The sequence below is a fragment of the Bombus flavifrons genome, chromosome 8, assembly GCF_040668555.2.
Source record: "Bombus flavifrons isolate JBK064 chromosome 8, iyBomFlav1_principal, whole genome shotgun sequence".
Taxonomy (NCBI): Eukaryota; Metazoa; Arthropoda; class Insecta; order Hymenoptera; family Apidae; genus Bombus; species Bombus flavifrons.
The window spans coordinates 5,353,074-5,375,450 of record NC_138449.1 but is presented as its reverse complement, the minus strand read 5'-3'; the positions used below and the strand labels follow the sequence as shown (position 1 = coordinate 5,375,450).

The window sequence follows — 22,377 nt, the reverse complement described above, 5'->3', positions numbered from 1 at the left end:
GACGGTAAATTCAGATTTAATATCGTAGCTGATTATGTACTTTCTCTTCAACAATTTGTCGCGAGCCCTGCGAGGCACCACGCTTAAATCTGAACAACATAGAATCCATCGACGACATCGAAGGAGTACACACAGTCGGGAACTATCACAATATAACTCTATTCCTTCTTCATGCAATGGCCACATTTTCTGCATACAGCTCCGTCCCCCACGCTGCCTTCGTTTCCTTCATCAGGATTCTCATTGTGGCCCTGCATCGATGACAAATCGCCGCTATATGGACGATGACCGATCGCAGCTATTGTTTCACTTCTCGGCAGATTACTTTCGGCAGACATTATGGACGTTAGAGTATTCGAGCAGTCTTGAGAACCGATCTTTACCGAGCCATTCACAACGTAATTTGGACGAGTATTAGAAATTTGTCTTCTTAACGATTTGTCTATGTTTCCGGAAACTTCTTCCTCTTGTTGGTTGGTTGAACATTCACCAGGATCATCTGGTTATATAAAATAGGAAAATTAGTGATGTATAAAGTTTGAATCTTCGAAGCTTTAAAGTTCGATCGATCTTGAAGGCAGCTTTTTTTAGAATTCATATCATATAAAACCCTAGCTTTCGAAACTTTAAGTTTCAGTTCTTTTTGGACTCAGTAAGGGAATTAACAATAATTTTATGCTGTATTTTATTTACCTTCTGCAAAAAAGAACTATAGACTTAAAATCATTGATTGATTCAACCCATTCATTTCTTTTCGTAATTAAATTACCAACTTTTGAAAATGATTTTAGCTTATTTAGGACATTTCGAAACTATATGTCGATTTATCTTTTTGGTTTGTACTCGATATTCCGCATGTTCTTCAGATAACGAATATTAAAATATTCTTGGAATATTTTTGAATCATTCGTCATATGCAATTAAGAATTCTAATTCGAGTTTAATATTATTGTTGTTATTACTAATATTACTTGCCATTTTTGGATTGATTAGCGTCAGAGATTTCACTAGTTCCAAAATCTTCGTCCTCTTGCAATGGCAATTCCGACGCCATTTCTCTAGCTGGACGACAGCTAACGTATCCCTAAAATATATAGCAATGCAAATATAAAAATATGCATCGGTAATTTTAAAACATTGTAGAAGCTATATTATATTACGCCTACCTGTACGAGATCCATGCGGGAATCTAAAGAGAATTGTTTTCCTGACATCAGTATTCCTCGAATCCGGCGCCGCATAGCTTAAAATTAAGGTATACTTTGCTTTTTCCTACTTTATTCGTTGTGATTTTTTATTTACCTGGACTATCTCTAGCTTCGAGTCGTAGTTGACCAAACGCTTTCGTGCATTCTTCGAATACATCCGCAGTATCGTATATTGCAGCGAAGCTGCCATTCACAATTTTTGGTGACATTGGAGAATTAGCCAACAACAAACTTGAACCGAAATTTTCATTCTTCTCTCGAGTGTCTGAAAATTAAAAGTCCCATTTATTACTTACTCCAATTATCTCAGTAACTTTGATATTAACTTTAATATCTTTAAAGGATAAAAACACAATAAAAAATATAAAACCACAAGTATTGATAACTCGTCTTACCTGAGCTTTCTGCATTCCAAAAATTATAGACATGCATTCGTATAAAAAAAAGGAGAAAGAAAATCAAAACCAAGTGATTAGAAATAAAACCGTTTCTTATTATTTGATATAATTAAAAATACAAATTATTCGGTGTAATTTTGAGCAAAAAAGTATTGGCATATAAACAATGAAAATGAAACTCTAATAACGCTACATAAATAACATTCGCTACATAAATAATTAAAAAAAAGGTCACAAGAAAAGAATCATCTTGAATCTTTACAAATGAACAGTCCTGTTGTATATGTATATTTATGTATAATATGATATACTGTTTAATATCCACTACTAACTGTATACGTTAATAATGTTAATCATATACTTCAGTAATAATCCCATACACCACCCGTTCCATAAACATTCAATGGACTAGTAAAAATTTATTCTAGTAATACTTTTTCATTTAGTAAACCTAAGATCTCTTTCTGCATAAAACTGAAATGATTTGGATTTTTACGAACAGAAAGAAAAAAAGAAAGCACGAAACTCCATCTATTTAGAAAATCTGAAACAGGATGTTTAATAAAGAACAAGCTTACGCTCGATGAGTGCTTGAGTGGCATACAAAATTTGCAATCAATGTTTACCTCAATACTTTAAAAATTGCACGAGATTGTTTGTATAAAGTCAGTCGATCTACCGTTCGTTTCTGCGTTACCTGCAAGTGGAACCTTCGCTCGTACAGGAGAAGTTGTGGTATCTCCTAGAATTTCGTTCGCTGTATTTCGTATCTCGGCCCAGTCTCTTAAGATATCTTCATTGGTGGTGCTAAAATTATAATCAAAGCTCAACAAATCTTTACTCAGAATTATTTTTTAGAAAACAACGGTCTCCAACATTTTATCGTCATTTTGATAATTTGTTAAGTCGCAGAATTTTTTACGAAACTCATTTTCTAAGAATCATTACCTGCCACGAACAAACAATGAATTTCTAGTAAATGTTAACTTACTTAGTCGAAGTGACCGTAAATCGAATCACGTATTTTCCATGCAAAGCAGCTGGTACACAATGAACACGGCCCCTCGAATTCATCTTTTTCAATAAACGTTCCGTTAAATTATTTTCTCCACGAAGACGAAACACTACAAGTCCTAGATGCCTTGTTGCTGGAATTTCGAAGCGCGCGTCTGCTAAAACGAGCGCTTCAAATTTTTGTGCCAGTCTAACGCCCTGAAATTCGTATTAGAGCAAAATTATAGAGAAATAAATTTAACTCTAAACATTGCCTACGTAAAAGAATGCATTTGTAATAAAATCCTGCGATGCAACTTCGTTGACCAATATTATTAAAGAACATAACATTAGTTAATATCCATAATCACTTGAAGTTAGAACATTGTCTTTTAGAGATAATAGTGATCTGTGACTAGTTATATAAGAAATATAAAATATATTTTTTATATAATTATTAATAACGATACTGAATAATTTTTTTACACAAAAGCACAATTATCTAAGGATTTATGCGAAGAAAGGTCACAGAAACATTTTTGTATATTGTACACGCAGCTTTTTAACACATAAGAAGTATGATGTAATAGAAACCTCGCGAATATGCTTCTGAAGACCGGTGATTCCGTAATTTCTAATGACGAACCACAATTTCAGCGCTCTGAATCTCTTTGACAATGGGATTTGCCAGTGCTAAAATTATAAACAAAGAATAACGCATGAATGTCGTGAATTAATTTCATCGGTAAAACTAACAGTATTTATAGAATATATTGATTACTTACCATGTAATCGATAGCAAGCCCTGCAAATAAATAAGATGTTTTGTTTAATCGAATATTTTAATCGACTGAATTCAAGAGGTTGTATTAAACGTGATACAAAAGTTGTGTAGTTGCATCGTTACCTGAGTTTTCATGCTTCAAATACAACGGATCCACGTTAAAGGTTCTGTGCAATGCTTGGCTACTTTTCACCCTAAAAGAGTTATTTCCAATTAATTTTTACAACCAATACACATTTTTGATTTATAGTTCTTCTACGAATTATATATTTCCTCAGAATTTTATTTATTTCAATTGGTCGCGATACAGCATATAAACATCACTTATTATATCGCAATTCATTTGAACGGTTCGGATTACTAATATTTAATCGGGCAGATTTACATATTTGTCGTTATTGAATTTTAATTGAATATACTTACTATCGAATATAACTATAATAGAAGAAACTTTACAAGAAATATTCCGGAAAAAGAATTGTTTTAATTGTGAAATACATTCAACCACGAGCAAGTTTTATAAAGCATTAAATTCTTGGCAGCAATTTTTCCTCACACTATCAACTTTAACAGGCTTTCAAATATCAATCTTAAAGGTTGTGAATTATGCCGGGTTAGTCGAACGAGTCGACGGAAATTGCAGGAAGAATGAAAAAACTCATTCTGCATCCGCTGTTCAATCTACAAGCCATGAGAAAAGAGATAAAAGCCAATAATCATTCGGGCTTATGAATTTATCGAATCTATAATGATTTGCAGATTTACAAATTTCCTTTCTTATGTGCTTCTTTAAATTTGATATTCATTTTTTTTTATTTCTATTAAGAACAGTGAACGAATAATTGTCATCGAAGTAAAATTCAGATGTTTGTATATAACTCACCACATAGCGGTGCAATCAAAATGCACCATGAGCCATTTACTAGGATTAAATGCAATGGAATCGGCATATTCTATTCCTTGAAGCCAGCCGCGAAATTCAGGGCACACGAATGCACTGCCTGCGTAAGCTGCATCCACGTGCAACCAGAGTCCATTCTGTTCACCTACAATGAACCTAAATGTTGATGATTCGAATCGAACAGGGTTTAAATCACGAATGAAAATTAATTCACGATTTTACAGTTTCGGAACGTTTAATTTATGAATTAAACTGATCGAGATTATATTATAATAATAATTAACTTACTTTCGTAGGTGAACGTTTAATTTATATATTTGAAGACTATAGAAAAAAAGTATCATGAATCATATTGTTATTATCGTTTATAGAGAATCATTTTAAAATTCAATACGTTCTCAATCAATCTCATATTACCAGAATTATCTGTCTATTTAATTTTGAAATAAAACACTATGTATCTTCCTAATGCGTATCGCACGAACGTTTAGTAACTTCATTTTTAACTCGATTTAGTTTACTTACACACAAGACCAACTTCTTTGAGATTATCGAAAGCACAGGCACCCGTTGTACCCAAAGTAGCGCAAACCTTGATAATGAAAAAAAACACGTTAAACAAATTTATTTACAATACAAATTTATTTTTAATGTAGTATAGATTTTTATTTTATGTAGTTCTAAAAATCAGTTTATCGATGAAACTCATTACGAGTTTTAGTGTCTTCTGAAATTTCCGGTTTGAATAGCTACAGCGTCGTAATAGAATCTACTTTCCCGTACATTGGGTTTACTGTATTGAAAAATGAAAGACTGTTTTATGTCGATGTCCTTAGGGACCAACTAGGAGAGATACAATCCGCCTTGCTACGTCATGTCTACCTCATTCTCCAACTACTAACAAATCTGGCAAGCTTAATTGACGTCTCGATTATTTTCTACTGCAGTATCATTATTTACCTTCATAATGTTAATTGGAAACAAAGAGAACAAATATTTTCTCGTGAATCGCTTCTCGGTTTAATACGATATTATATAATATCCGTAGGTTTTTTTCCCAATGAGTTATTTATTATATGTATATATGTTTTCTTAAAGAATATCACGCTGAACTACTTAGATTGAAGGAATCTCTAATTAAAATTATGTTCAAGTTGCTTGAGATGGATGTGTCAAAGATAGATATTTATTTCGAACCAAATTTTTATTTTTACCACCGAAATACTTTTCGTAAACATGAGCAACGATACTTACAAAAAAGGGAAGTAATCCCGCAGCTCTGTCGTGCGTTATTGCTTCGAGCAAAGCCTCTCCTCTCATACTCAGTTCATTGTCAGATTCGATGTACTTCATTCGAACTAATCCTATCAATCCAGCTTTTTCTACACTGGAATGAGCCTATATGACATTTACATCACAGAAAGTAAGATTTCTTTTACATCATGTCTTCAAATATTTAAAAGGCAACGATGACAGAATAACGTACAATGAAAGTAGAATGATGTTCAGTGATTAAAAAAAAAAAAAAAAAAAATAATGGGACATAGATAAATACGTGATAATTATGAAATGGAAACCATTTGGGTTATAAGAATAAATTCACAAGAGAGTAAAGATATTCAAAGTACTCTTAGGAAAATAAGTTCGTGTTAGGAAAAGATTTAAAACGAAAGTACGTACCTGGTCGGAGCAATACGCGACAAGACGCGAATTAATCTCAGCAGGCAAACGATCCGGTTCATTTTGTTGCACGTCTCTAATTGCCCGGGTTCTCGCTGCGAGTAAGCAAACGAGAGTGGCTTCGGATGCGGTTGTTTGTATCACGCCACCACCTCCGGATCCTCCAGGACAATGTAAGAATTTATCTGGCAGACCAATCATTTTCCCGAGCCAGTTCATTACGATTGTCTCGAGTTCTGTACACGCAGGACTTGAAGCCTTTTAAAGTAGGCGAACATAAAATACATTTTACAAAACACACTTTTTAAAGTACGCGAATAAATTTCACGATTAGGAAAATGGAAATTTTGTACCTTGTATAGTTATATCATAATATATTGGAGTATGTTTATAATAATATATTCAGCTAAATTTCCAAACTTCTCGTATCGAAAGTGTTCAATTTGACATTTAATTATTTGTAATTATTATTTATAGGAAGTTTTAATAGACGTATAGACGACGAAAATATATCATGCCCCAATAAATATACAATATGATATCCTTCAATATGCTCAATTATTTTTTTAACACACGCGTGGGATTCTGAAGAACACTGCGTTCATAGATAACGTCAAGTTTCACAGGTACGAAACTAAATACAAGATCTTTTAGCAAGAACTGACAATGGGAGCTCATATTAACAGTACCAGACAAAACGTCGAATTTCAATACGGTAACTTCCGAACTTGGCTTATGAGAAAGCTACTAATCCGAAACGAAGTTCATTATATACAGCCATCATGGAAGATCTTAATATAATCGATTTCAATGCTCTCTTTCCAGTACTTAACTCGTACTATTGAAAAGTGTTTCTAATATAATATCGTTAAATACATCACACATGACAGAAGTTTTAAGCCGAACAAGAGAAAGCATAATAAACTAAACCATTTCACTCTACACGTGTGCGATATTCACATTATTGTTCTTACCCAAGTAAATCCAAGACAATTGATTGCGTCGGCCAGCATATCGGCTAGCAGACTTGCAGGTGAATTAAGGGCTGGAAAATAGGCGTGCATATGTGGACTCTGCCAATGCGTCACTCCTGGCATGATGCATCTTTCGATGTCCGCGAATATATCCTCCCAAGGTTCGCCATCCACAGGTGCAGATGTAGGCAAAACGTTCCTTAGATAACCGGGAGAAACCGCCGGGTAAACGCGTCGAGATCGAATATTTGCCAGATAATCGGCAATGTAATCCACCACTTCTTTTCCTAACAATCGCGATGAAGTCGATATAAAAATTGCTTTTTCAATATAAATTCATGGATTCAATAAAGTATCATTCGCGCGATATAGTTTGATTTTCTTTCCTGCTTTTTTGGATTTACATTAAATTTCAAGATTACATTCCTAAGATTTTTAGTTACTTGTTCGATGGATTTTCAACTTTTGTTACGTTTCAAAGCGTTTTGTTACATTGCGAAAGTTCGACGACAACTACCTCTTGGGAAAATCAATTATTAAGCCCTGGTGGAAATCTCTAAACCGATTATCTTTAGTTTTCTTTATTTAGGGGACTCGATCTTAAGTATATTGGGAAAATACTTGTACAGACGAAACCGTTTTCCCGAATAACAGCTCTGTTTCTTTCCCAATTCGCTTCTCTGATGTACATTACGCTTCACGATAGGATTCGATTCTTGTTATTTAACGGTTTCTAAAAGTCGCAGGTCAATCAGGCTCCGACATACAAGCCTTAGCACTTCTTAAACGTTAAACGATTTATATACCGTGTAACTCTCTTCACAAGAAAAATCGGCAACGCCTTAAATTTGTACAAAATTTAGAATTAAGTTGTGATATAAATTGCTATAAAAGTCAGTTGGCCTTTGAAACAATCAATAGATAACAAGGGAGACGAAGACAGCGAGATCGATTTTTCGTACGAAATTGGATTTAAGGAAAAGGGAAATCTCATACGGATGCTTTGCCTAGGATTCAGAGATTTAGATTGTAAAGGCGGAACCTAGCGTATTGGAAACAGTATCGAATCCATAAAGATCCCATAGACTTACTCTCCCCTACGGTGATTCCTCTTTATTGGTATCGTTTTAATGCTTAGAATCTTATTCGATCGCTCGTTGTAAGTTTCTCGTTTCACGCGTGAGTATTTGATCGTGTGATAAGAGTACGACATGTGCAAATATTCCCAAGAACCATAAACACCTACATGTAACGGTATATAACGGGCTATTATTTTATTACTATTACGTATACGCCACGAAGATTAAAACGAATCAATCGGTAAATACTTGGATATTTACTATTTTACGCGCATTAGAATGAAAGTAAATGTTTTTTACTCACCATGCTTGCGGTACTCCTCTAGATTCATATTATCTGCAACCAAATATATCTGCAACACACTATAATACACAACCCTGTAAAAGTAATGAATATAATAGAATCTTGATTTTCCAAATTAATACTAATATACGCTATTCGAATAATGAAATTTCTCAGGTAATTCGAATAACTTTGTTTTCAAATGAGAAAAGATAATTTATTTTTTTAATTATTTCTTAAATACACGTATCGAACACGCAAGAATATTTTTCAATCAAACTGTAACCATTTCTCTCAATTTCAATTCTTGTTTGCCAATCTTTCTTACACAATACCATCTCCAAATTTTTTATCGATCAATGTTTCGATAATTGATCATTAATCGGTGTTCTGATAAACGAGGATGTAATATATAATAGTACGTGAACGAAAGCAAAAGAAAATCACAATACATTTTTCTTTTGTTTTACATGGAATAAGCTATCGAACTATCATCACTATCAAGATTGGAATAACACTCGAATGGAAACAACACTCAAAGAGCACTAACGATTTTCACATAAAATATTTTGTTGAGAAAGTAGTAAGAGGATCAACTCACCGTTGATCCTCACAACAGCCAAATCTCAAAATTTCGATGGCACCGTAGCAGGCGCATGTGTCGACGTTTATAATTAATTGTTCACCGTGTTGGATAGCAATATCAGGGAACTTGCCACGCGTTTCGCGGAAGCTTAGCGCAACGGCGCAGCAGATTTGAACGAACGTGCCGAGTAGATACGCTTAGCTGCCCTATGCGTGTTGACCTAGCATCGAATTTTAACGCTACGATAGGTACTCGCAAATGATTTGTATGGATTCATCATCGATCGCTTGTCACATGGGCCCAGAGCTTATTAGGCTAGTGTCACAAGGCTCCTCACGGCCTAGAACTAGATCGTATGCTTTCCTGGATTAAACTATCTGATGACTGACCTTCTCTTCGCATCTTTTCGATCGTGCAATCGTTCTTTTTTCTTTTGAAACAAAATTTCGACTAATTCGCATATTTAATCGAATATTTTTCTTCTGATTACAGTAGTGTTGTGTAGTAATTCAATTAACACTACCAGAACCATTAAATAGATCAAAATGATCAATTCGTAATTTCTTTAGATTTATAGAAAAGATTTTACAGGTTTAGATGACAAAATGATTTAGTAGTTTGAGGATTTCATCGAATTTTTGTAAAATATATGAATGAAAACTTGTTTTTCTTCTTGCATGTTCCACATTTCACGCGTTTTCTCGTACTACTATATATTTCGTGTCAATTTGTTTGGTACACTCCTCGCCAAAAGAAAAAAAAGCCCAGGTGTGCTATTTTTAATTTCTCAGTGACGCGTGTAAAGTTTTTCGTCTGCAACGTATAATATCAAAACATTATGAGCTCGGAATATGCGGTTCATTGAAAATAATTAAAAATATTATGAGGTTTAGTGTGTAGCACAAAAAAATTGTTTTATTTTAAGAACGAAATGATAGCAGACTCTGTTAATATGTTTAGAAATTGCTCAGTAGTTCATGATCCATCAACGAGTAAAGATTACAGATAATATTATATAAATTTGTAAGTATGGGGCGTGGAAAAAAAATTAAACGAGTCTGAAAAAAAGCAAATTCTTGAACTAAAACAGCAACAGTTATCAGTAACAAAAATATCGAAAGTAATAAGAAGAAGTCGTAAAGTAATACACAATTTCTTTAAAAATGTTGAATGTTATGACAAAAAGAAAAGTACTTGTCAGCTGTCATCGTTATCCGATCGTGATAAGCGAGCAATTTCGCATATAGTTTGCAACTCGCAGTTAACACAAACAATTAACAAAGCAAATAATGGAAAAATCTAGTGTTAGTGCCAATGTTTCAAGTGTTCTATTATCTACTATCGAGTCGAGTTCTACTATCTTGCAAAAATATTAAGAGGCCAAAATTGAAAAAGAAACCTTCGTCAACAATGGAACATAAAGTAGAACATTTACGCTTTGCAAAAGAAAGAGTGCATTGGAAAAAGAAATAGAGAAGGGTACTATTTTCAGACGAAAAAGGATTCAATTTGGACGGTGCTGATGGGTTCCAATATTATTTTCATGAGATAAGAAAAGAGACAATTTCAGCAATTCGACTACAAATGGGAGGAGGCAGCGTGATAGTTTGAGCCGGCATCGGTTATTTCGGCAAGACAAGTATCAAGTTCATGAATGGGAGAATGTATAGTGTCCGATACATAAATTTAATCAAAGAATAAATAAATAATCATGCAGAACGCATTTCTGGACCTGATTACATCTTCCACCAAGATAACGCATCTGCACACACATCAAGATTGGTTCAATCATATTTTAATGAAAATAATATATCTATTTTGCCGTGGCCTGCACGCTCCCTGGACCTTAATATTATTGAAAATTGCTGGGCAGAACTTGTTCACGGCGTATACGCGAATGAAAAGCAATATCGACACGTACAAGACTTAAAAAATGCAATTGTATGTGAATGGGATACGTTAAGTCAAAATTATATTCAGAAACTATATAAATCGATACCAAATCGTATAATAGAAGTAATAGAAAATAAAGAGCGATGTACCCATTATTAAATAAGTATATATGTTTGATAAGTAATTATTGTTAGTTACAATTTATGTTGATTATTATTTTCTTATTGTACATGTGCTATCATTTCGTTCTTAAAATAAAACAATTTTTTTGTTACACATTAAACCTCATAATATTTTTAATTATTTTCAACAAACCGCATATTCTAAGTTCATAATGTTTTGATATTATGCGTTACAGACGGAAAACTTTACACGTGTCATAGGAAAATTAAAGATAGCACACCTGAGCCAGGAGTGGTTTTTGGCAAGGAGTGTACAAGTTCTATATTTTTGTCATTGGTATGGTACTAATTTAATTCATAAAATCATGTCGCGCGAGCAGACATTAAGGTGTTTCGAGTGAGTTTAAGTCAAGTGGACATATATTACTTAATCTTGTTTTGAGTAACAGCGGATTCCGCTCACGAGTATCATGGAAATCCAGTACTGTTTGTGTTTTCTAAGACGTAGACCGAGAAGTTTGGATGGCAGATTTGGCCGACTGGTCAAGTTAGCCAAATTTGCGTGCTTTAAACTTCATATTCATAAACTGTACAGTACCCGACAATAATTTGAACTGATAATGAGTATCCATATAAATTTTTCTAAATATTTAAATTAGTTCTTTTGTTTTCACTTCACCTTGACATTGACTCGAATATAATGAAATAATTAAAAAAATTAAGCTCGGCTCTGAATGACAAATATTTTTCAATTTTTCTCCTTAATAAGCAACCGATCGATAGCGCGTCTTTGCGATATTCTTTATTCAGACAGACAGTCGACAATAGCATCACAATTTTATGAGGATTTAGAGAAAGGAACGATCAAGGCGTTATCACCCACCGATTACAAACAAGAAAATAAAAGATCTCGGCCCATCCGGATGCAAAATGGAAAATCGAACATCGGTAGTCACAAGGATCTCGAGCTTGAGCCAGAATGACGCTCGACGATATTAAAAGCTCGTCCTTCCACCGTTTCCGTTTCCGACTTTTGTAATTTCCCGTAGCTTTCAGTATTCGTGCGCGATTCGAAGGATTTATCAGTGATGCCGACTGCTTACGTATGATGCTAGCCACCGGTACTTGATACCGATTCGAAGTTTTTATCACGAACGAAGAATTAATCTGATGAAAACGCGTCCTGACCCTACCGATAACCAACTTGACCAACGAAAACCGTTTCATTAACATACACGGATCTGATACATTGAATTTATTAGAAACAATTTTAATATTGCGTCCTCAATACAATTATTTGAATCACTTAATCACTGAAATGTAATTAACGCAATCAAAGAGTGGATTCGTTGAAACATCGATTTAAATGATAATAACTTATTCTTAATCATATTTAATATTTATTATTCCTGCTTATTTTAGAGATAGAGCTGTTAAAAGTTTTTAATGTCAGTAGAAATTATGAAAAATTATGAGTCAATACTTGAATGAATCACGTGTTATAGAATGCAATCTTCAAACTTCAGAATTCTTTCAAATGATCTTCATCTTTCATATGCGAGAAAAATTTAGGAAAGCACTGGAATAATTTTCGTCGAATGTACAAACTGGAATATGTCATATTCTTGCACGAATGCATACTTTGACATCTATGTAATATATCTAATCAATTATTCGCTAACTTTCCTTTGAAATTTTTAAAATATCGAGGAAACATCAGAACCCGAACCAAAATTCGAGTTTGCTTCGAAACTTCTTTTACCTATGAACGGCAATAGCTTACTAAAATTATTTCTGAATGTTATCAAAAACTTCTTCAACGCAATGAATATATACAAAATCGAAACTATAACATTATCACGTAATTTATATAAAAATCCTACCTTTTCTTCAAAGCTTCGACCACGGCGAGTAGGAGAAGCAAGATTCAGCACGATCGAAAGGGTTGTGAAAAGATGAACTTTTTGAACTTTGCTAGATAGGAATCACTTTGTGGACGACACGAAAAATGATTTTCCGTACCCCGAAAACAGATATATTCACGGTTGAGGAGAATCGGTGGAATGCAAGTCGTTCAACAAGTGGCCGCTTTTATACAGAGACGCGCTAAGTACCAGTTGCTTTAGCGCAAGCGTAACCGAAGATCAAGACAGAATGAGGAACAATTTCTGTGACTAAGCTTTGCAATCTTAAGGGACTACCGATAAACGATTTTACGTTTCCACGCACAATCTCGATTAATTCTCTTGAATACTCTTCATTTTCTTCCATTGTAACTTCTCTTTTTTCGTTGAATTTTTTTTTTTTGTGTTTCTAACATCCAGAAAATCTTACTGCTGTTTAATTATAATTACACTTGCGTTGTGAAATGCTGAGTCTTTAATTATTTTAGTTCACTTAAACTTTCTTGTTCATATTTTTAGCTTTTTAAGTTTTAAATTCAAGTTTTAGTTATAAACGTATATAAAATCGCATCAAGAGTGTCATAACTTAGTATAGGGATAGTTTTAAAGACAGACGTGAATTAATGAACAGAATGAAAATATTAGAATCCTTTTACGTAAGTTCCATACCTTATCATGCCAATTTGACATTTTAATATGACGTTCTCGCAAAAATGTAATAACTCATGCCAACCTGTGTTTCCTGAAATTATATTTTTTGAATTACATCATTGTTGTAGCAGCGATATTATATAAAGTTTACTATATAGAAATAGGTTTGCTATAAAAGTTCATTGGCAGCATACAACATTATAGTTAATGAAAATCCAATTATGTAATAAAGAACGTATTATGATACGGCAGAAAGAATAAAGAAATTAAAAAGTTTTCTGAAGAAGATCAGTATTTCTGTCCTATTATTACGATGTAGTAAGTATTTCACAAGAAAACTCGTGAAAACTCGTGATCAAATTATGTCAGTTAATACATTTGCCTACGTACCTGAACATTAGATTCATTAGAACATATAAATTCATTTATTTATTTCGTAGAACCATCTGTTATCACAGTTTTGTGTACGCGTATCAAACTCCAAATTAAATTTTACGACACTCAAAACATTCAGCTCTTCCATTTTACACGTTCTTTGTTTAATAATGATTGCCTCATTAGTTTTTCAATAAAATAAATACTTGCTGTAAAAAAATATGACTGAAAATAGAGCGATTACCCTTCTCGGAAGTATAAATAGAAAGCAGAACCATAAAAGATTACTCATTCGCTTAATCTTGGGACAATATGTTTACAAATTTGGGCTAATTAATCCTGATTGCTTGTTTGTGAAATTGTACCTTCATCTGTCATAAGATGTAATTAACGCACATGTTATCAAAGTGCGAATTTCTTTCTTTGAATCCTCCCTTTTTCTTTTTTTCATTTACTCAATAGGTCAGATAGTATTTAAGAATATGATCGTTCAAATTTTCCAATTAATTTAAATAATATAAGCTTGGTTCGCGCACAATTGGTAAGTGATGGTTTGAATTTAGAACAAAGCAGATGTTGCATTTCTAAGTTATCAGCGGTTGATCAGGTAGGCCCTGCTTCTCATGAACTGCATTACCTTGCATTACCCTGTAGACTTCCAGCACTGTTTGTTCATATTTAAATTCTGTTTCTTGCCCACTGACGGCACCAAGCTCTACAAAATCTTTCAAATATCTATCACAAGATACTCTTCTAACAGCAAGGTTTATATCTGGACGTACTTTCCGAATTTGAATAATTTAAATTCGAATACAAATTCAAATTTTTATTTAAAATTAAATTTTCAATTTCAAATTCAAATTCAAATATCTAAACCTTTAACCATTTAAATCTTAACAAACAAAAATTTCGGATTAAAATGATGATGATTTCGGATAAAATTCGAAATTGAATTCAATTTAATAAAGTCACCTCTATACTTTTTGCAAAAGTTTACTGTTTTATTTACTGACTGTCCGAATGATTCGACGAAGAGGACATCTTTAAAAAAGCCCGAGCAAACAAATTGTTGTCGTGGCTGCGAAAACAACATGGACAAGCTAAACAAATTCCTTAGAATAAATAAAAGCGAATGGTACGCGTATTAAACTATATAGTGTATCAAAACATGTATACTCGAGAATAGAACGTGTACGTATAGCTATATCTTTGGCCGAATTCTCCCGAGTGTGATCGTACTATGTGTGCAGGTGGGGGCATTAATCCTAAAATCACAGCGATTTTCCACGATCGCAGATAATACGCCAGTAATAACAGGTGTACACGCGTATCAAGCAGTACCCAAGCACCGTATCGAAACCCACGGTAATTACAAGACCGAAAACACCAATTAATCGTACATAGCGAACGCGTTGTTATACATCTTGGTTATACTAATTTGCACCGATTCATTGAAACTCGTTCGTTAAACGTATTAACATATCCCGTCGTAATTTATTTGTACTTAGGGCCTCTAATTAATTTGTACTATAAGCATGCAACTGAATCCAACCGCGATATTTGTTTAGTAAGTTACATGTTGAATTGAACGTCAATCAAGCTTAAAGTATAAAGAAACTAGTGTTTTTCAGCGGCTATCGATCTTAACGTCGGACATTTAAAATTTCGAGACGAGATACGGATTTATTTGAAATTAGTATTGGTATGTATTGCTAAACAGATAAATTAATATATTTGAAATTCATACAGAAAATGAATGGTTTTTAACGAATACGTATAAAGTCTAATCTGAAATGTATTGTTCTTCCAAATATAATAGAACAATTTGAAAATGTACCTTGTATTTTGTGTACCACAAAGCTATAGAAAAATAACTTACAAAATACGACTTTTTTTTACCTATTGCAGAAAAGGGTTACCGTAATATCTTGAGGCTTTCCTTTTTTTTTATGGTTGTCACAATTTGATCGTGTTTTATTTGACGTTTACGTAAAATGCAAATTCCCTAACGTGTTCCTGCGCGTGTTCGTCGCACGAAAATAATGCGAATAACTGGACAAGCAATCAAATATTTCTTGGCTGTTCGATCGGTGCGAGTGAATTTTCGAACGCTGCCGCATACACTTTGATTGCCGAACTCCGGCTTGTTTATACGTAAACCTGTTATTTAACGTATATTGTTATACGTACTTACGCAGTGCAGGGCATTACCAGCAAGTGCAATGTACCGTTGATTGCCGTGGGCGTCGTAATTTCCCCTCGCCCCATCTAGTAACACTGTATCCCGCACTGTTGGGATATTATTCCTGATCGATTCGAAGAATCGAACTCATCAATAATATCGGTCCATGCCCGAAATTATACGTTGCAACATTCTTCGCTGTGGTTTCCTCTTGATCGTTCTCGCATAGTTCGCTTTCTACACAGAATGCCTCGCTCCATCGAAATTTCCTCGATTTCCATTGACCTTTACCACAAAGAGGGTGGTAGCTCGATATATTTCGAGTTCGAAAAAGCAACTCTATGCATCGATTCGTTATTTGAGAAACTCGGTACATTTTTTTCCGATTGTACATTTTTTCTGAAGACAAGATAAATATGGGGAACGAATCGCTTCAAACGATATGTAACATTTGTGTTTATTTAGAGAATTCTACCATGAATTTCTAAATATGAGCATGTACAGAGACAGCTAATAACAGCTAAAAGCAGTACGATGCGATTCCTTGTGAAAGGATGAGAAAAAAATGTAGAATAAAATTTGTTCGTTCTCGGCTTGATTTTCGAGAAAATTGAGTTTGAAAAATTATTAAATATACTTGAACATGGTTAATTCTGGACTGGACAGGACTAAATAAGAGTGAAAATAAGTCAAAAATGTAGAATAACATTTTTCCATTTAAGGGTTCATTTTCAAGAAAATAGAGTTTGATAAATTTTTTAATTTATTTTTTTCGTAAACAGAGCGTCTTGTGAAAAAATGTTATTCTATATTTTTCTCTCATTCTTCCACGAGGAATCATGTTGTGTCTCCTTGTACATGATATTCGGCCGGACTCTGTATAGTAATGTTTTTAATATCTAAAAGTTTCTTTATTAAAGTGTAGCTTTGATCAGAGTTGTGTTAAATTAAAGACATAGTCACTTTTACCACAATTCTTCTAAATTTATGAATTACGCAAATAATCTCACCTGGATGAACTGTAATTTTATTCTCTTATTTTTAACACTGATGTATAATGTGTATGTGCATATTGATTTTTTATCCTTGTATAAATTTACACCGAAGGATAAAAGAAGTTACAAAATAAGAGATAAACGAGGTTTAACAATTTAGGAGTATTACCTGCAATGAAATTGTAAAAAACGTTTTTTCGGGTTTAATTGTTTAGAGAATTCATATTTTTCATTTGACCTACATGTTTTGTATCGTTGTTGGATGGAAATAAAAATTTCGCGAATAAATACTTTCCATTCTATCGATAAAAGTTTTGTGCGCATATACCGACTATCCGTGAAACTTAAACGATTTTCCAATCGTTGAATGCGTTTTACAGCTCCATTTACGCGAGGACGGATATAAATCAGAGATAGTAAGAGGAAACAAATAATCGTTCCGAGAGCCATTTAATGCATAGCATCCTTACCATAAAATACCAGTTCTCGAGCTATTGGTCACGATGCATTACAAAAAGTAAAAAAAAAAGAAAGAAGAAAAAAGATTTTGTTTCTTACCATCTTCGTGGACGAAACTATTCATTGCGTGCTGTTTGACAGCGCGATTTATCAAAGTAGAGAGATATGTATGTCGTAAATAGATTTTTTATCTAACATTGTATATAAATATTTTAATGTTTATACCCGTAGTAAAACGATAAAAGATGTAATGGTGTCATAAAATGTCCAAAACAAATCAAAATATTTTAATGTTCAAGTTATACAATAAAACGTTATCAAAATCAATCGATGTTCTCGCAATTTGCGAGTTCCTAGATTTCATTAATTAAAATAAAAAATTGCAACCGATTATGTACGATATTTTTTCTAATAAGTAACAAAAACTCTGTGTACATATATAGACAGTGGTATTAACGACGAATTCATCATTTTACTTGGAATCATCAACTTGCAAACTACGGAGGGATGCAAGCCAATTCCGTGATCTTAAGGAGGGTTCGATGCGTCGTCGTCGTACTGATCTTCCTACGCTTGGATGTGTCTCGAGAAAAACGCGTGATTCATCGCGATCAAAGACCACGACGCACGACTTCGTGTCGCTAATAGAACAAAACATGTCCTCGATGTATTGACTGCTTTAATAGATAAGATTACTGGCCGTGAGTACCGGTTCTTCGGAGTAGAGGCTATTGCTCGATAATACCAGTCGCCCGGTGTTTCATAGAAATTCAAAAGGAACGAGACGAGACACGAAAGAAAGGTAAAGAAAGGAAAATAAAAGAAAAAGAAAACGATCGCGCGCAGCTCTCTGTACGCGGGGATAGCCACGAATTACGACTGTCCGTGAACCTCGGTGAGGATGATTTTACGAACGGTGGGGATGCTGTACCGCTATGTGGCAGTGTTACATCGTCGATTTCCCCTACTACACACAACCATTGGAGCCCTCCTGTCCCTCTCTCTTACATCATCGGGATCCCTCTCCAACCCGCTCTCACAACGACGGCCTCTCTCGCAGTCGGGGGCACAACGGTTACGTTTTACCGTTGCAAGCCGTTCGTTTGCTTGCTCGCGCGGTATTCGTATAACCCGCGTCCGGTACCTCTATTCTATCGTACGCCCACACGCGTGATCGACCGCATACACTACTTGAATCCGAGAACCTTGATGCACAGATAGGGTAGCCACTAAAATAACCCCCATATTGCTCACTCCATTTGCCACATCTTTTACTTTTGTTCTTCTTCACTTTTGGGTTTTGTTTTACACGATTCTTATAATAGCAATATTTCATAAGTAGTCTGTAGATGTAAGTCAAATTGCTTATAATTTAAATAATTTTCATGTGGACACGTGTCTTCTAAATTATTTTTATCATTCTTTCGTTTTCTCTTAAAATTTGCATTTATTTTAAAAATCTTATCGTCAGTTTCATATTTCTTAACTTTCATGTTTCACCCTACATATTTCTTACAATAATTGATTAGTGCTTCTCTCTCTGCTTACAATCTTAAATAATTCCCAATTTATTTCAAGATAAACGTTATTCATTACTTCAACTTTTCCGATATAATTTCCAACAATTTTCATGCTTTTATTCCCTACCATCGAATCTTCAATTTCCTTCTTTAATTGGAACTTCGAATTTCGTCGAGGAACGAGCATTTCAATGCCGTTGGTTTTCTCAACTTTGCCAAAGTTCGTTCCATCGATGCATCACGGTTTGCTGGCTGTGAACTGCAACCGGTACTTTCATTCTGTTGCACGCCCACGTGCATCATCGATCGTAAACATGTAGGTACATAGAAGCGGGTTTAATGGAGTGGTCTCAGAGCCCATGGAGCTTTGAAGGTATTAAAATTGGATTATAAACAATTGCGGGCCACGAACAGAGGCGCTTCCAGCGTAGGAAATCCTCATTTACGTTTTGATTTATCCGGTGGATTTGCATCTTACGGGATGGAAAAACCTGATAACTGTTGAACAGAAGGAAAAATCTGTATCCCAGTTCTTGTTGTGAAATAAGCACTTGATAGAGCCACGGCTTCATTAACAATAATTCTTTCTGCTTTATTTATGAACTTTTATCGACTGGATAGCGAGAACGATAAAGGGAATCAGATGCGATCTCGATTATTCAAACGGGACTAATTGGAGTAACGGTGGTGCCACGAGTTATCATAACAAATGTACGATGCATTTCGAGGATGGTAATTAAATAGAATTATCGGTAATGAATTCAATTACGCACTTATCGTGTCAGTCAATTTCCATGTGCGACTCGGGCTCGCGTTAACGATTCCGTTCGCGTACGTGTGTCATCGAGGCGATGCTGATTGATTAATCCATTAATAAACACGTAATAAATATCACTGTAACTTCGCGTTTCTCAATGGCAATACCTGGACAAGGTAGTAGGAACAAAGAAACACGATTGCTTAAGATTGCGTTAACGTTGGAAGAATGGAAGTTTCGTTATTCTCAGGTAAATATATGTAGATGTATGTAAAAAGTAAATGGCGAGTATTTTTGTCCACGTAGGGCTCTCTAACTCATCGATCATCAATCAGTGAAATTAAGCATTGTGGAGAGCATAAAGAGGACAATAGGTGAAGTACAACAATCGGCTGTGTTCACGGTATAACGCGGCAGAAACTCGAGATCGGAGTAAGATATCAAAAATATCTGTACGCGTTTAACAAACAATAGAGTGCTTATTTGAGCGACTCCTACGCCTCTGTACGACGACTTGTATACACGTATGTTAACGCACGGTTAGATTTATTCGAGGAAAGATGAAGCCACGGGGGACTAGGACCACCGTTTCGTAGAAGCGAAGTCTCAAGGTTTTCGATACTGAATTTGCAAGATCAAGGACTAGTCTACGCAGCAGCAGTTTTGAATAACGTCGATGATGCAATTCTTCAGCTACCAAGATCATGGCGAAACATTTCTCACGGGATGGTTATTTTGAAATTGAATGAATTCTTGTAAAGTCACTGTCTTGCTGATGCAAAATTGTATTCTTGTTCGTAAGAAATCCTTATTTATAATTTACTATCATTACGATTAAACCATTTATAACAGGTGAAATGTAAATTTTGTAAAGTCATTAGACTATAAAGAACCAATATACATACACTTAAATAATTCTAATAAGAATCTCATCAGTTACGTGTAATCAAGTTAAATGCTTTGCTCGTCTATTGTGCATGAGATTACATTGATTTGCTACAGACTTTTGCTGGATCGTTCGAAATTCCTTATCTAATTCAAATTCGTTCAATATGAATTAAATCAGGAAATTATAGTTGTTTACTACCTACCTCTATGCAAATCGCTTGCATAAACTTTTGTTACATGTTGTGGATCGTTATCAAGCTGAAATTTAAGATTTTTACCGATTAATTGCTTATCGTTGACTGAAAATCTCGATGAATTATCACTTTCAGTGTAAGGCCAGCAGGTAGCCCAATATTTATGCCAACGAATGAATAAGTTTCTCCCGCTTACAATCATGCTTACGAGGATATATTGCGCTCTAATGGAATACTTACGATATCCTCGTATATTGTGAATGAATTTTCGACCGTGTTACAGAATGTATTGTAATATCGGAATGTATTGAAGATGTAGTTTTGTCCGATTTATTACAATTTATTAATAATGGATTGAAATTACAGATATTAGTTAGACAGAAAACGATGTTTGATTAACAGGAAAACTAAATACAACGCTCGTATTTGTATCAAATAACTCGACAGCTATTTGGTAATACTCTCTCTCTCTCTCTCTCTCACTAGCAACTCTAACAACTCTGCAACACTAACAGCTCAACTCTCACGACTCTACTCTTCGACGACTCGATTAGCTCTCGACTCTACTCTTCGACGTCTCGATCAACTCTCACGACTCTACTCTTCGACGTCTCGATCAACTCTCTCGACTCTACTCTTCGACGTCTCGATCAACTCTCTCGACTCTACTCTTCGACGTCTCGATCAACTCTCTCGACTCTACTCTTCGACGTCTCGATCAACTCTCTCGACTCTACTCTTCGACGTCTCGATCAACTCTCTCGACTCTACTCTTCGACGTCTCGATCAACTCTCTCGACTCTACTCTTCGACGTCTCGATCAACTCTCTCGACTCTACTCTTCGACGTCTCGATCAACTCTGATCCTAGCAACACACTCGCTTTTCGACTCGCACACTCTGACCTCTCGGTCATCGCTCCTTGAACCCGAAACCGTCCTTTTTGTTCTAACGCTGTTTATCGTTTTTCCGCATACCTCTGCAAGAACTAGGTCACTTTAGTCACATAGGCGCTCTTAGATGTAAACAAACCACAAAAAGACGACGTACACGGTGTTTTCTAATTTCAGCCGATTTCAAATCGAAGCTATTTTACGATATTACAGTATTTACAACGAAATTATAGTGCAAATAACTAAAACTATGATATATCACGGTTGAAGTAATAACAGGAGAATTAAAGTGTTAAAAGTGTCATTTATCTTGCAGCTTATTTCCTTCGCCTTGCGCGTTAAATCGCTCTTATTCCCATTTTACAATGGAACAATTACTGTACATCTAAAACATCGCGAATCACTTCTTGGACACGCTCGACTTCATCTACACATTTTGATGATCAGGAAGCGTTTCTAATGATACGGTTCTGGATATTTGAAATGTGTCATACATTATACTTAATTTTCTACTCAACAAAATCAATTCCATCGCAATCCTAATCTGAAAGAAAACGGGCATTAACGGGCATTGCTTGAAAATTTTTCAATCGTTTAGACGTCGGTAATTTTAGCATCTTTTTCCTTTACGCTATGCATCTTTTTCGCATGCATATTTT

General features: G+C 34.7%; 1 protein-coding gene across 5 annotated transcripts; it reads right to left on the bottom strand.

Moving 5' to 3' along the window:
- On the bottom strand, positions 1-12,959 carry Hdc (histidine decarboxylase). 5 transcript variants are annotated; one of them, XM_069118357.1, is made up of 16 exons: positions 12,785-12,959; positions 8,322-8,354; positions 6,939-7,225; positions 5,965-6,222; positions 5,539-5,682; positions 4,810-4,876; positions 4,267-4,429; positions 3,507-3,577; positions 3,385-3,404; positions 3,194-3,292; positions 2,598-2,818; positions 2,286-2,413; positions 1,303-1,464; positions 1,167-1,243; positions 976-1,084; positions 1-499 (listed from the first exon to the last, which is right to left on the bottom strand). In XM_069118357.1, exons 2-16 carry the CDS (start codon positions 8,347-8,349, stop codon positions 159-161), a joined length of 2,175 nt encoding a protein of 724 aa, XP_068974458.1. In that variant the 5' UTR covers positions 8,350-8,354; positions 12,785-12,959; the 3' UTR covers positions 1-158. The 5 variants fall into 5 exon arrangements, with proteins under 5 accessions (XP_068974458.1, XP_068974456.1, XP_068974460.1 ...); XM_069118355.1 differs by lacking the exon at positions 12,785-12,959 and adding an exon at positions 8,902-9,104 and having other exon boundaries at positions 8,322-8,395; XM_069118359.1 differs by lacking the exon at positions 12,785-12,959 and adding an exon at positions 8,902-9,104 and having other exon boundaries at positions 1,167-1,189; positions 8,322-8,395.
- Between the last annotated feature and the right edge of the window lie 9,418 nt (positions 12,960-22,377).

Coding starts and splice junctions, on each gene's coding strand:
- Hdc (XM_069118357.1), bottom strand. CDS start 8,349: ATGAATCTAGAGGAGTACCGCAAGCATG. Junction 4,430..4,809: donor CAAAGAAGTTGGTCTTGTGT/GTAAGTAAACTA, acceptor GGTTCATTGTAG/GTGAACAGAATGGACTCTGG. Junction 3,405..3,506: donor TTTGAAGCATGAAAACTCAG/GTAACGATGCAA, acceptor ATTTATTTGCAG/GGCTTGCTATCGATTACATG.